The 15,539-nt window shown below is 39.9% G+C and overlaps 1 protein-coding gene across 6 annotated transcripts in view; it reads left to right on the top strand.

The window, feature by feature from the left end:
* The window catches only part of rbfox2 (RNA binding fox-1 homolog 2), a 40,386-nt gene extending 27,791 nt beyond the window's left edge, over positions 1 to 12,595 (top strand). For 4 of the 6 annotated variants that reach the window (XR_003220398.1, XR_003220396.1, XR_003220397.1 and 1 more), the window contains 4 exons: positions 931 to 978; positions 2,937 to 3,024; positions 3,226 to 3,282; positions 4,618 to 4,662. Coding sequence is in view for 1 of the 6 variants with exons in the window: in XM_025907767.1 (XP_025763552.1) it covers positions 2,937 to 3,024; positions 3,226 to 3,282; positions 4,618 to 4,765; positions 5,338 to 5,383; positions 8,269 to 8,357; positions 9,220 to 9,292; positions 9,668 to 9,712 (546 nt within the window). In the remaining 5 variants the exon portion in view is untranslated. Of the gene's footprint in view, positions 1 to 930; positions 979 to 2,936; positions 3,025 to 3,225; positions 3,283 to 4,617; positions 4,766 to 5,337; positions 5,384 to 8,268; positions 8,358 to 9,219; positions 9,293 to 9,667 lie in introns of those variants that run through there. The other 2 variants (XM_025907767.1, XR_003220399.1) reach the window with 2 other exon arrangements.
* The last annotated feature ends 2,944 nt before the right edge of the window (positions 12,596 to 15,539 follow it).

The following is a 15,539-nucleotide window of genomic DNA, read 5'->3' as shown; positions in this document are numbered from 1 at the left end:
CTTGTGACTTATTTTTCCTTTTTTTCCTTTAATTCGTCAGCATGAGCTCGGATTTCAGTTGCAAATGGCCTGGGAGATCAAATACACCGTGCTTTGCCATTTGCTCTGGCTCTTTTGATTTTAAAATCACGCTTTTGATTTTTTTTTCTGTTTTAAAAATTATTTCTACTTGCTACTAAAGCTCTTCTGCATGGTCCTGAATGTCCTGCTCTCTTCTCTGTCTCTTGTGTGTGGGTGTGGAGAATGTTTTCAAAAATGAATAAATAAAAAATATGGAGGGTGGAGACAGAACAAACAAGTGAAGAGAATAGTCATCCCCTCTCCTGTCCTTTTATTTCATTGGTCCTCCATCCTTCTCCACTCTATTTTTTTCCCACCACCCGGCCAGTCTGTCTGTCTTTCCCAGTTCGTGTCCCATATGCATCTTCATCTCTGCTGTCCATTCCTACCTAAATTTCTCTGTCCATTTTCCCCCTCCTGGGATGTAGTCAGGTAGCACAAACACCAGAGAGTGGGAATCAGACTTTGAGTGATAACTTTGTCAGTTATTTGAATATAACCTGGACAATACTATAACGTGTAGTTTCCTTCCCCAAGTTATATTTTGATTTCTGACATTTTCTGTTTCCGTTCTGTTTCTTTTATTTGTTCGCAGAGGGTTTTTTGTTGTTGTTGTTGTTTTTTTAATTGTTTTTTTAGAGGCTAGATTGTTGTGATGTGGCTGATTCTTGTAGGTGACTGTTGACACGTGACCTGTTACATCACTTCCTCTCTACCACAGGGTGGGGGTTGCTTTTCATTACCTCGTTTTGTTTATGTTTACTCTTTTTTTTTTTTTGTTTTGTTTTGTTTTTTTTGGTTCATCATTTCTTTCTTACATATATTTTCTCTATTTCCCTGATGATTTTTGTATGTTGTTGTTGTTGTCAGTCTCCACGGTAACTGCTCGCGTGTCCTCACGCCGTTTCCCTGCCAACGGTAAGTTGTGTACACATGGCATCATCTTTGAATGACCCCTCCCCCCAACCCCATCCGTCCAAATGAAATTAAAAAGAATAAATAACGATGCACCCAACACCCAAATGAAGGACTCCTCTTACTTAAGGGAGGCTTGATTGGTCGATTGACAGAACCTGATTGGCTAATCCTGTGATTGATTTGGGGAGGTGGTGAATGAAACGATTTACGTGATTAGCCATTGACCGCATGGCATTACAAAAAGGCCACTTGTGTAACTGAATGTACTGCATCTATCTGCAAGTGCAACAACTATGACTACCACTTCTTATGCGTTCATTCCAATCACCTCTCTAACTGCATTCAGCATTTAATTCCAGAGCTGTATCCTGCATGGTTTACTCTCTTTCTCGTCATCTGTATGACGTCATATAGTACTATGTCATCTCTCTGTGTCATGTGTCAGCTGATAGCTGCATTTTCTGCACCTTAGTGGGACAGCATGCTATAGCATGTGTGCAATGTTAGCTTAACTGGAGAGGGGATAATAGTAGTCTGTATATCATGGCGTGCTGTAGTGCTTGACTACAACCTTCTGCACCAATTTGCGGACTGCAGACAGTTGCAGAGATACGGCTGTGCAGACGTGACATTTCCTCTTAAAGCTGTACCTGTGGATGAATAGTGCATTGCCCAAAAGGGGATGCAAGCATATCGTAAAGCAATTTTACCAAATGTGGTATGCATAATTTGAGAAAAAAAATACAAAAGATTAAAAAAAAGCTGTCATGAAATAATTAGTAGAATTTTTTTTAAAATCAGCGACAGCTTTTCTTTGTTCTGATTTCTGTTAAGCGGTTTCCTTGTTTTCGATAAGTTTGGTTCTGGATGGTGTGTGTTGGTGGTTGTGTGCTTCGAGGTGTTTCTGGCGTGTGACACTGATCTGAAATGCCTGGCAGTGTTTCACAGCCGTGGTTTCTGTTTGATTTTTTTCATTTGATTTTTATTTTTTGATTTGAGGAATGATATTTGCATCCCCCATCCTCTCTGTCTTTTATCTAGACTTTTTCTCTTTCTGTACTCGTTCTTGCTCCATCCATCATTTCTCCATCACTGCTCACGTACAGTTAGACCCAATGTAGGCAAACGGTCAGATGAATGTTGTACGAGTGTATTGCATCTTATTGTTCGTTTGTTTGAAGAACTGCACATTTGGATGGACTGTTCACTCGCTGTCTCTCTTCTCCACGTCATGTGTGTGTTTTTTCTGTGTGTTTTCATGTGGACTGGCTCCTCCTTCTGCATCCCTTTTATATTTCTGTCCTTTCTCTGTTGTTCTCTCTCCCTCCTCTTCCTCCTTTTTTCTGTATGACGTGTATTTGATTGGGAGGGCTGCCGACCTTATTTGATTGGTCTCTTGCTGCATCTGATGCTTGCTGACTGGCTAGTTTTGCTCACCTCTGGTGATGTGATGCGCTCTTGATTGGCCGTGTGTAATTTGTGTATGAACTCTTCGATTGATGTTTTTTGCATTGTGTTCAACTGATGAATCTGCCGCTTAATTCACCTTCTTTTTCCCTCCTTTTATTTAAGGTAGCAAAATAATGGTCTTGGATTTCTTTTTGAATGCCTTTGATCTCAGATATTTTGTTGTTTTCTTTGTTCTGTGTGCCAATGGTTGCATTGTTTGCGTGCAAAACTGCCTGACTACTCACCAGGATCCTTGTTTTCAATGTCTTTCTCCTTCAAAAGAAGCGCATGCAACAAATACCATCGCTGCTCATCAACAGAATTAACCCCTGTCATAAGTACAAAACTGTGAAAAGTAAAACGACACCTCACTGAATATGAAAGCTCCAGTAATCATATGAAGTGTCACAGACAAAACTCAGCGTAACCTGAACTGTGATTGGACTGTGCTTGTGTCAACCATTAAAACTGAATGAAATGAGCCTCTGATCACTTTCTTTGGTGTCCAGGTCAATAACGCCACAGCCAGAGTGATGACAAACAAGAAGATGACCACGCCGTACTCGAACGGAGAGGGCCTTGCGGCACTGCCATATGGTAATGCATTTTGCACGGTTGGACCAGAGAGATGGGGCAGAAATTTTGTCACTAAATTAAAGCGACAGACACTACCCCCACTCCCTCCCCAAAGAAACAAAAAACATGCAGTAACGAGTAAATGTCGTGTGAACCCTGGCTGCCCGTCGCTTCTGTGACATGTTTCTGTTTACATGTTGTTGTCAATTTTCTTTATTATAGCTGGATGGAAGCTGAGTCCTATGGTTGGAGGCATTTACAGTCCTGAGCTCTATACAGGTAAGCAAGCCTTCCTTTATTCTTACCTGACTGATACCCAGCAAACATGGTTTGCATGTCTCCCAAAACTGATTGCAATAAGAGGTCAGGCCAAACTTTTCTGATTTTTACAAAGTGCAAAACACAGTTCAGATCATTTATTTATTTATTTATTTATTTATTTATTTATTTTTAACAATGACAGCGAATATAGCTAGCACATTGTTGTGTGAATGTCACCTCAACATCTAATGACATATTTTTTTAAATAGGTAAATAGATAAACACCCAAATTACATTTCACTTGGATGAACTTGATGCATCACACGCTTACACTTCTCCCCTCGCTGTCTGCGATGTCAGCATCTTAAACTCAGTAAGGAGCGCTACTACTGACACGTGAAATCAATTAGCTCAGTGGGAGAAGTGGTGGACCCGAAAGTGTGAGATTGTGAGTTTGAGTCACTGTTGAGGTGTTTTGTTTTTTCTTTCCCATTCTCTCTCCTTTTTAATTGAGAAACATGTTTTCATGTAGATTTTTTTTTAATTCTCATCTGGGAATAAAATTCCTTGAAAAGGAGAGCGATGCAAAACAAAATTCTGGAACTCGATCTCAAAACTCTTACAAGGACATCCAGGCAACGTTGAGGTGACCTCAAACTGGCGTTATGGTAACTTCCGCAATGTCAGTTGAATTTTTTTTCCGGGGGACTATTATTCAGTCATGACTACACATCTAGAAAATACCGCCAGCCTGAGAGTTAGTCTACATCGAAATGTTTGCTGGGTATTGAAGAAAAAAGAAATGCAAGGATTACTCAGCGTTCTGCTCCAGTATTTTACACCTGTTTGACATTTATGCCTAAAAAATGAAGGTGGAATACTTTCTATGTGTTAGATAGATTTATAATAGGGATAGCTCAGTAAGTAAAGCAGTTGCCCCATGATCGGAAGGTCAAGGGTTTGAATCCCCTGAACGGCTACCCTGAGGTATCCCTGAGCAAGGTACCATCCCCCACACGCTCCACGGGCGCTGCACTGGTGGCTGCCCACTGCTTCACTGAGTGAATGGGTTAAATGCAGAGAAAAATTTCCCCACGGGGATCAATAAGTGTACATTATTATTATTATTATTATTATTATTATTATTATTATTATTATTAATAGATGTTGATGGTCATCTTTAGGTTTTTAGTTGAATTTGAAAACATCAGTTGAACTCTGGGGGGTTATAGCAAGCATTTGCTGCTTTTTATTGATTTGTAGAACAAATGATTGTGATTTCAGTCAATCTAAATGTTTAATCGACATCGATAAAAATAAATTGTGTTTTAATTCTGTCTCTCTTGCTCTCAGTACCAGGGTTTCCGTACCCAGCAGCAGCGGCAGCAGCTGCCTCGACCGCTGCAACCTTTCGAGGCGCTCATCTCCGAGGTCGTGCTCGGCCCGTCTACAGCGCAGTCAGGGCAGCTGTTCCACAGCCTGCCATCCCCACCTATCCTGGGTAAACACACTCAAAAATAACAACACCGCTAATAGTGACGATGATGTCACAGATCAGATCAATCGTCTTCTTAAAAGCATGGCTGCACTTTTATATAAAAAAATAAAAATAATGCATGCTGTGTGTTTGAATATAATTATTTTATTGAGAGTTGATATTGATGGTTGGCTGAGCTGAAATACCATTTCCTTGTAATTCCAAAATGGTAATGATAGCTACATTTAGTAGTTTTTTTTATGTTTAATAAGCAGCTAAAGAAACAGTAGTATCACTTTGAGGCATTTGCATACAAAGAGGTGGTATTTTTGTCCTGCATGTTGCACGGTGTGTAATAATCTCACCCTTCTTTCTCTCTTCTCTCTCTCACAATCTGTTTGGCACCGTTTTCCCATCTTTTCCCCCTCAATCGTCACTCTTGTTTGTTGTTTTCTGCACTGCCCACATGGTGGCGCATCACACCATTTTTTTCCCTTTTGTTTTGTTTTGTTTGTTTTGTCTTCCCACCACCGCTCCTTTTTCTACTCTCTGTCTTTCCTCCCCCCTTTCTCCTGTATTATCTGTTTCTCTCTCAGTGTGATGGCCTATCAGGATGGTTTTTACGGTGCAGCTGATCTCTATGTAAGTACGCCTGCCTCTCCTCCACTGCCTCCCTCGTCACCTACGTTTCCCCCCCCTCCCCCTTGTTGCCTTGTGGGTTTTCAAGTGTGAAATGGCACGGATCAAACCCGTAGAGACGTGTACTTTTGAGTGTTTTGACTCATCGCCGCTTGACATTTTACTGAAACTTAAACGAGGCCTTTGATTGAAATCCAAATTTGCACAGTCTCACATTCAACGCGCCAGCGTTCGCTTAGCTGTCCAACACAACACGGCAAAACCGTGCGCTCAGTCGTGAGTAGACTCCTCTAGGGTTTGTCTCTGTGCATTTGTGAGTTAGTTTGTACCAATGTGATTACGAGTGTGTGCCTGTGTGTAATGGTGTGTGTGCGCGTGTGTGACCAGGTTGACAATAGATGTTTCTGTTCTCTCTGTAGACTAGTGTTTCAGGACATTAGTGGCAGATTGCCCCAGGTAGGGTTTTACACACTCTGTGTGAGAGCCAGTGTGCATCCTCCTCGTCTCCAATGACTGCGTGCTGCTAGACATTATTGACCATCTGAGATTGAAATGCCTTCTCTGTCTTCTTCTACTAACTCACTGGATTCTGACATAGGCGGAGTTGCGGAAGGGGGAGGAAAGAATGCAAAACATATAAGAACAAAACAAAACAGCGGCTGGTCTGATATGTTTTTCTGTAAATTAAGTGCAATATCCAACGGAAGTAGTGGAAAAGGGATCCAGGGATATACGTTTGGTCAGAGCTTGAAAAACTAGATTGAATCTGATCTATGCTGACACATCAGCTTTCCATTAGTGTGCACACACACATGCAGTGTTAAACAAATTCATTAGACCACCACCTGATGTTTGGTTTATACCACAAGTACCCTGAATTAACAGGAATTGTAATTAGCAAAATCATTTTTTATGTTTCTGTAATGGTTAATCTGCCAGTATGCACAAGCTCTTTAATTAAAATGATACTTTTAATGCTAATTATTGTTGTAACTAATGAATTACAAAATTTACTGTTTGACATTAAAAGCAGAATAAAATGGTAAAGCATGTTTTTTTTAATTAAGAGGCCAAATTACAGGTATTTACTTGCATCCTTAAGCAGAAAAAAATAGTTTTAGTGGTTTTAATGTTAAGCTTGATTAATTTCTGACCTCTCAGGATGCTCGGCTCCACTTTGGGTGTAAAAATATGAAATCGGTCTATTTGCCTAATAAACATAATCCTTATTCTTTGAACAAGACTCATTTGTGTTTTCTTGTATTTATGATAGGTGGTCTAATAAATTTGTTAAGCCCTGTATACCCCAACATGATCTTTTTGCTTCTTTTTGATGGAACAAACAAATGTTAGGCTTCATGTTTTAATCACTGCGTTTTGTTTTCTTTATTTATTTTGTGAGAAACTCCCTGAAAATTGGGGTTGAATCGCCGTTGTCATTTTTAAGCCCGAACGCTTGTTCATTATGTGAAACCAGCTTTTTAAATTTCACTTGAGCGATCGTGCACTGTAGCTTTCTAAGACGTCGCATTTCCTGTATTAACGAAGATGAAATAAGCTAAATAAGTAATACGCAAACGTGTGATTTGAGTACACAGAGTACTCGCAGTTTTAAAGGGATGTAGAGAGAGATTTTCCTTCATCCAATTAGCAGATCATTCAGACCCCTTCCAGGAATCTCCCTATCTGTTTCACCTGTGGCATGCTAACTGAATCAATGTCAGCATGCAGACATACTTACAAGGCTGACTCCCCGCCCCATCCCTTGTATTTTCCTCCCAAATCTTCTCCTTTTATTTCTGCAAACCTCCCTTTTTATTCATCTTTTTCTCCTTTGATTGTTAAAGTAGACCTTTACTAAAGGTTCTTATCTAGTTCAGTACTTTCTCCTCCTCTTCAGTTTTACCTTTTATTATTATCAGACCCTTCTTTTCTACTCTTATGTTCACTGTGATTTCCCACCTTCCCTCCTATCCTTTTCCATCACCTCTACTTTTCCGTCTCTCCTTCCCTCATCTTCCCCTCCTCCCCCGGTCCAGCCTTCCTCCCATAGCAGCAACTGTGTGGTCCTGAATGCAGGAACTGATTCCTTAGGGTAGAATGCAGTGGTGTGTGTTTCTTTCCTTATTTATTTATTTTTGTTTCCATAGGGATGTTTGGCCTAATACACTGTTTGTTCTGAATTCGGGAAAGCATGCTGTGTCTGTCAGTGATTGGTTGCTGGCCATGTGAGAGTGTGTGTGTTTGCCTTTTTTTTTTTCATTTTTTAAAATCCGACTGGCTGACTTGTCTTCTTACACCTGTAGTTTTATTTTTGTGTCTGTTCATCAGCTGTTCATCCAAACGTAGATAATGACACGATCATCCTGCCACTCCTTCCCCTTTCTTTAACTGTGTGTTTTTGGTAGGGGAACCGGGGTGGGGCACAGTTATGGCTGTGAACTCTCTCTCCCTTGATGTCTAACTCACTGTGGGATAGATAAAGGCGATTCAGAGCTACAAACACTAAAAAAAACAGCATTGTGTGCAATTAAGGGTATTTTTTTCCCCACATTAGCCATGAAGTGAGAGAGCCACACAGAGCCTGAGCTACATCCTTGTGAATGCTGTACTGCACCAGATTAGCCAGTTTTGCTGACTGACTGCTTGTTAATCTCTCGCTCTCTTCTCAGCAGTTTTTTTTCTCACAATGTAACACGTTAGATTCACTGCTAGTGTTTTTGTAATAGTCTCCAGAGAAAATATGGCAAACTTTAAACAAGAGTTTTCTCTTCTTTCCGTCCCGTCCTTTCATTGCATCTCTTTCTCTCTCTCTCCTCTTTTCCTATGCTGCACTCTTCCCCTCTTTTCTGTCCTCCACTTCTCTCGTCTCCATCGGCTCCTCACAGGGTGGCTATGCAGCGTATCGATACGCCCAGCCGGCTGCAGTAGCAACTCCTGCGGCGGCAGCAGCTGCAGCGGCAGCTTACAGTGACAGGTGAGCGTACTGTCCTGGACACTTTTTTTTATCACATTTGGTACTTTTGCATGACTACATCGTGTCAATACAGGGACAGATATTGATATATTAAAAACATTAAAATACTCTGGGAATATTATAAACAGCAAGGCCCATCTCATGCACCAGCATCCCGAGGTTATATTAGCAACGTGAGCAAACTTTTACAGAAAAACCAGGCTTAGGTTGACAAAGCTACCTCCTGATTCAGAGCCTCAGTCACATGAGTAAAAATAGGACAGCAACCTTTTTACATCTAGGAGAAAATCTGCGGCTGATTCTGTCTTATGGCAACATTTCTGGGAGGTTTTGTTTCCTCATTTTTGCAGAAAAAAAAAACCTGAAGTCAGATCATTTTATCTTACTGGATAAAACAGATATTTGCAAAGTTTAAATTTGAGGATATATTTTACAGTCACTGGGACGCCCTTACAAAAGAGAGTTTGAGTCTGAAGAGTCATTTAATCCCGGTTAGGTAAAGGTTAAATACAGAAATGAACCTCTGGCTTACACGAAACGATGTGATCTGTTCTTAAACTTTTGCAGTGCCGTGTTTCCTGATCTAAAATACAGGGAAAAGTTTAACATTGTGTTGACGTCCTCCTCTGTAATTTGAGCACGTTGGGTGGGCTGTATGTATGACACTCTTGTAGTCTCTAACAGCTAGCAGAAAAAATACTAATAACATAAAATTAATTTTGTGTGCCTAACTTTCTTCACATTATGAGGTATCTTGGGGCTTCTCAAAAAGACACAACACTTGTTTCTCTCCTGCAGTATGTCAGAATCATTTTGCAGCTAATCTAAATCAGCTTGTGTAACCTTTTTTCCCCCCTGATAGTTATGGACGAGTTTACACGGCAGATCCCTACCACGCTGCACTTGCCCCAGCTGCCTACGGCGTTGGAGCCATGGTAAGTCCACGTAGGGCGTGAATACTGTTCTGTGGTCTGTTCGCAAGAAAATATCAATATTTTTAAAAGTATTGTTTGAGTATGTTATGTTGTAGTCACTGATAAATAGGTATAATAGTGTTTATGCAACTAAGAAAGAGCCTGAATTGAGGAAAAATGAGCAGTTTTATTTTACCAATGTGTATCTGGCACAAGGGTTCTGTGTACTTTTATTAGGCTATGCGTACACAGGAAACTCATGTTTGAGAAATCAATTAGTTCTGGTCTTTTTCTGTGATGTATTGACAAAAATGACGAATCACAGCTTGAAACAACTGCAATTCTGACTCTAGTGAACGATTTTATTCACTAAGTGTTCCTTTTATTGCTTTGTAGGCCACGCTGTACAGGGGAGGCTACAGTAGATTTGCTCCCTACTAAAGACACTACATTTCCCAGGAGCTCCTCTCTTCCATTGAATTACTTTGAAAGAGCTCCCCCTGTTGTCGCGGAGGTGGACTGCACCCAGTTTTAAAATGTGGACTTGACCACAGAGAAGATATTTCAGATCCCACCCCAGAGCAGTCCCACGTTTTCTTATATACGCTACTACAGAAATAGAGGAATGCTGTATTAAAGACTGAAGGATGGCCTTAATGTTAAAAAAAAAAAGAAGAAGAAGAAGAAGAGAAAAAAATAAGACTTAAGATGGCCTCCTTCCCTATTGCACGGCTGTATTATAGTCTCCCCTTCTTATTCCCTCAGCACTCAGCAGCACAAGATTTGGGACAGAGCCCAGATGTTCTTCCAAAGGCTGCATGTGGATAACTGACACTTAAAACAGCCGTCACCCGTGTGCGTGTTCGTGTGTGTGTGTGCGCGTGCGTGAAAGAGGCGAGCGCTGTGTGGCCTGCACACGCTCTCCGCTGAAGGAAAAAGAGAGGGAAACACACAATGGAGGTGTCCACAAAACATCAGGGCAGTAGGAAGAAAGACGGTGCGCTGAAAGAGCACCGAGAAAACATTCTGAACCAGAATGACGAGTCAAATGATAAAACCACCCACGGATGGATTTTATAATTCCTCCTCGACGTGGGCGGATAGTAAGGAGAGGATTTCCAATCCCGCGGTGTTCTTTCTGGCAGAGGGAGACTGAATGTGGCAGCTTGGAGAGATGATGTGACGGTTTATAACGCTATAGAAATCACGTCCGAAAGCTGAAGGAGGGAGGGTTTATTAGAGCTGTTCCTTACCTCAAGTTTTCTTAGTATGTGGAAATGGTAAACCTTTAAACTTAAAATTGTTATATGCAAAGAAATTAGTTTAGAGAGAAAAAAAAGTTACCAAATTATTATTATTAATGATATTTGTAATTGTAATTATTCTCATTATTACTCTTATGAAACCATTCTTATGTTTGAGTCAGCAGCCGCTGCTGTCATGGATTCAACAGTGAACCCTGGGGTTAAAAATCATTAAAAAAGTACAAATACGCTGTCAGGTATATGAAAACAGCTTATATCCGTGCACGGAACTTCACCCGACACTACAAAAATGGCAACACTACACAGAAGAGGAAGGGGGTAAAAATGTTCCTGTTTAGTGGAGTTTACACCCAAACTAAACCCTGGGGTTCAAATAGTGGTTGGTCCTTTTAATGTAGGAATATATTATTTGGATCCCCCCTCATATTCCATCTTTTGTAGAGTGTCCAGCAATGGATGAGTCTTCCTGAAACATACTTCTGTTGGTATTGTGTTTAAGATGCTGCAGCAGCAACTGCTGAGCAAGAGAGAGAGATTCAGTTAGTGAGTTTGTAGTAAATATTTAAATGCAAAACACAATTGTGCATATTTTTATTCCATTGTATTCTATATTTCCAAAATGTGGCTTTTTTTATTTTTGGGCTTTTTGTTTTTGTTCCAAAGATTTGTAGAAAGCACATTTTCTGCCGTATGTATAAATATATTATCTTTGTTATTGTTATTATCATAATCCTATAGCTGTTTTTATTATTTACTTTCATCTTCTGTGTTGTTCCTTGTCCTGTAAGGTGCAAGGTAATTTTCAAGTGATTTTGTTTTTTCTCTTGGGAGTAAAGTTCTTCAGCTGGAAAGCATAGCTGGTTGGGGACAAACAAAGGTATGCGCGTCACACCACCAAGCTTTTGTCCTTTTGGTTGACTATTCAGTCCAGGCTGGTTTTTTTGTTTTTTTTGTTTTTGTTTGTTTGTTTGTTTTTGATTGATCATAGGATCCGCTAGCTTGACATTTATCATATTTCAAAATATATAGTAACACTTTTTTTTTGTGTACGTGTGTCCATGTTTTGCAAGTGACTGAGCTATTTGGAATGAGTGAACATAGGCCTGTAGCACTTGAGTTAAAGCAGTCTGTATTGTTTTGGTTTGAAATCTTAATGATTCTTCACATTTCATTGGCTAAATCTGTCAGCTTGGCTACTCTGGATTTGTTTGAAAAAAGTGTTATCGCTCATACATGCACAGGTTAGGGTTCCTGGCGAAAAACAATTTGTCAGCATTGGGATATGAAGTTGTTTTTATCCATCTTCAAAGCTACATTTTGTGTTTTCCGCTTCTCACAATTAGGAAAACATGCTTTTCATTAACATGCTTTTTTTTCTCCCTTTCTTTTAAATGTGCTGCTGTTGGATTTTCTCAAGTCATTTAGTGTTACTTTAAAAAAAAATCTCCATATTAATGTAGAATGTGCTTCAGACACTTTTAATTTTTCTTTAAAAAAAAAAAAAGAAAAACAGGCACTAGCCAAAGATGCTAACAGTACCCAGCATGTTCTGGCTTGACATGTGCTACACAAAATACTCTAAGATGGACTTTTGGAGCCACTGAAGGCATGGACAAACCAGCATGAGCGATACTTGTCGAGTTATATATAAAAAAAAAATAGTTTTGCATGAATCTTGTGTCTTTTCATATTTGAATCCTGAGCAGCAGAGCCCAGCTGCGTTCTTCTTTACCACTAAACTCCATGACAGGCAGCTAGCGAATCTAAGCTAGTTAGCGCATCAAAGAGCACAGTGCTGTTTGGCAAAAAGGCCCGGTGACAAACAAAATGGCTGCCGCACAAATGACACGTGGCAGCTTCATTTTTTTTCCTGTCGTGGTTTTCTTGCCAGTGTATTATAGTAAACTATGTGGTCATCCTTCATAGTTGCTATGGTTTCTCAATGAACAGTCCCCTTTCCTCTGTCATGTCTGTATTTCCCCTTGACTGCCATTATGTTTTTTTGTTATTGAATGTCCATATAAAATGTTTTATATAAAAATGTTTTGTTGTGATTGAACTTCTCAGATTGTTTTTTTCTTTCTATGCATTGATTAAAGTGGTTGGGTCTTATATTATAGTGCAGCTGGCAAACCCGGATGCAGATTGACTTTTATTGTCCACACTGGCCACTGCAAGCAAACTGTAACCGTGATACTGTGTTCATGATAATAGGATGAACATGATGGTATCTACTATAAATAAGCATCATTATTATTCATTTCTACTGTCCAATCAATTTATTCCACACATTACCATCGCCTTATTTCAAGATGGAATTCATTTTTCATCCCATAATGACAAAGTGAAAAAAGTATTCACAGCCATCTCAGTGAAACTCAAAGGTGAGCTCAAGTGCATCCTGTTTCCACTGATCATCTCTCAGATGTTTCTGCAACTTGAATGGAGTCCACCTGTGGTAAATTCAGCTGATAGGACACAATGTGTCACACCTGTCTATGTAAGGTCCCACAGTTCATAATGCGTGTCGGACCACAAACCAAGCCATGAAGTCCAAGGGATTATGTGTAGACCTCAGAGACACAATGTATCGAAGCAGAGATCTGGCAAACGCTACAGAAACATTTCTTCAACAGTAACAGTGGCCTCAGTCGCTTGGAGTTCGGAACCAACAGGATTTTTCCTAGATAGGAAGGCCCTTCTACTAAGGTAGAAGGTCCTTAGCCAGGGAGGTGACCAATAACCTAATGGTCATTCTGAACCTTCTATAAGGGTTCCCATTTCTGCAGCACTTCATCAATCAGGCTTGTATGGTAGAGTGGCCAGACGGAAGCCACTCCTCACATAAAAGCCCAACGGGAGTTTGCCAAATGGCAACTGAAGGTGTCTCAGACCATGAGAAACAAAATTCTGGTCTGATGAAATAAAGACTGACTTTTTTTGGTGTGAAGAAACCAGGCAGCCTGGCCACTACCATCCCTATAGTGAAGCATATTAGTGGCAGCATTATGCTTTTTGACAGCAGGAACTCAGAGGACCAGTCAGGGTAGAGATGAATGCATGTACCAAGCATGTAGCATCATACTCAAAAATACTTAAGCCTGTAATTGCTCCAAGATCCTTCAACAAAGTATTGAGTAAAGGCTGTGAATACTTATGTATATATTATATTTTCTGTTTTTTATTTTGAATAAATTTGCAAGAATTTCAGACAAACCTTTTCACTTTGGCATTATGGAGTATTGTGTGCAGAGTTTGGAGGTGAAAAAATAAATGTATCAATTTTGGAATAAGGCTGTAACATGACAAAAAGTGGAACAAGTGAAGTACTGTGAATACTTTCTGGATGCACTGTAGGTGTATCTCTTTCCACCAGATAATCCAACTTTTAACTCAGTTTTGGTCACAAATAACTCCTATGAATTGCATTTGCCACTGCCATTTCGTTAGGTACAGATGTTCTACTACTAGTTAATGCAAATATCTAATCAGCCAACCACACTGCAGCAGGTCAGTGCATTTAGGCATGCAGACATGACCAAGAAGACCTGCTGAAGACATAGTTTTGGTGACAGATGGTAAGGATGGATGGTAGGGTCGGAATTGGGCTTGAAACAGCATGAAAACACTGATCTATTCTGTCTTGATGGTTCAGACTGGTGTTGGTGTGAGTTCACTGTTCTCAGATGGCCTGAGGAGTCAACAGATTTTAATCCACTAGAGCACCTTTGGGATGTGCTGAAGATTCTCATCATGGATGTGCAGCAACAAATATGCAGCCAAAGAGGGCAAAATGTAGTCCAGCCCAACACTAGCAAGGTGAACCTATTAAAGTCTGGTCAGTGAATCCGGCTCTTCTCATCTGTAAACCCAACAGTTTGAGTGAAACATCAAACCACTTGGCTGGATGCACACAAATCAGACCTCCACCGTTTGCTGACAAAGTCAAGGGACTTGTTAGCATGCTGATAAGGATTTTACACTGGATGACTGTGCTAGAAGTAAAATGACACTATCACAGATTTTAATGAGCAACCAAAATGATTTCAGTTCATCCAATCTAGTTGAGGGCCAAGGAGCAAAGCTGGGTAACCATCCATTTTACTTTCATGTTTTCTTGCACATCTTCTTACTTTTCTCTTTCTGCTATTAAACTCTATGTAGACTAAGACTCACAGGCTACAAAGTTGCAATGAATTTTCACTGTTTACAGAGATAACCTTCAGACAAAACAGATGGTTTTGAGAAACTTCCACAGCTAATTTGCAGACCATTGAGGCTGATTTAGTAAATACAAGTGAGGAAAGTGGAGGGTTTTTTATTTGTTGTTGTTGATTTAATTTTTAAATCACAATCAGAACAACTTGTGATTGTGCCCAAGTGCTTGGTTGGCAGTATTTGTGAAATATTTTGTTCATAACCTCAAATAGCAACCTGACAGTCATTGATATTAACTGGGAATCATAACAACAGTCCATAAACAATGTTGTGCCATATCATTGATTCAGTGGATTACTGGATAAGTGAAAGCTTTAATCTTGTGTTGACCACAGGAAGAAAAAAAAAACCCCGAGGATCACAAATATCCATGGAAAGCAGTCTGTATGATCGATATCTATACACAAAATAATACATAAACATTTCTGTCTGTTTGTCTGTTTCTTTGTCCGCATACTACTCCTACATGATCAGGAGTTGAGCAGCCAAACTTCACATGCAGGCCCATCTTAGGCTTCATAAGGTTCTTATCTATATCAGATTTCATGACATAGCCACGTTGCCCAGCAACGACCTATCAATTAGCTATAAATGGCCTGTAGGAGGTATGTAATTTTATATAATTTATATTAACAAAACTTAATTTTTTCATCATATATCATGACACCATGAGGTTCCCTTGCACGAGTGTGTGCTACTACATGTAACTAATGTTGAGATGTTTTAGTCTATGACGTTGCTGGCTCGCATAAATGTTTATTTTCTTTGATTCATTACCTTAAATG

The sequence above is a fragment of the Oreochromis niloticus genome, linkage group LG6, assembly GCF_001858045.2.
Source record: "Oreochromis niloticus isolate F11D_XX linkage group LG6, O_niloticus_UMD_NMBU, whole genome shotgun sequence".
Classification (NCBI taxonomy): domain Eukaryota; kingdom Metazoa; phylum Chordata; class Actinopteri; order Cichliformes; family Cichlidae; genus Oreochromis; species Oreochromis niloticus.
Note: the sequence above shows the minus strand (reverse complement) of the source record. Positions and strands in the feature narration are given on the sequence as shown.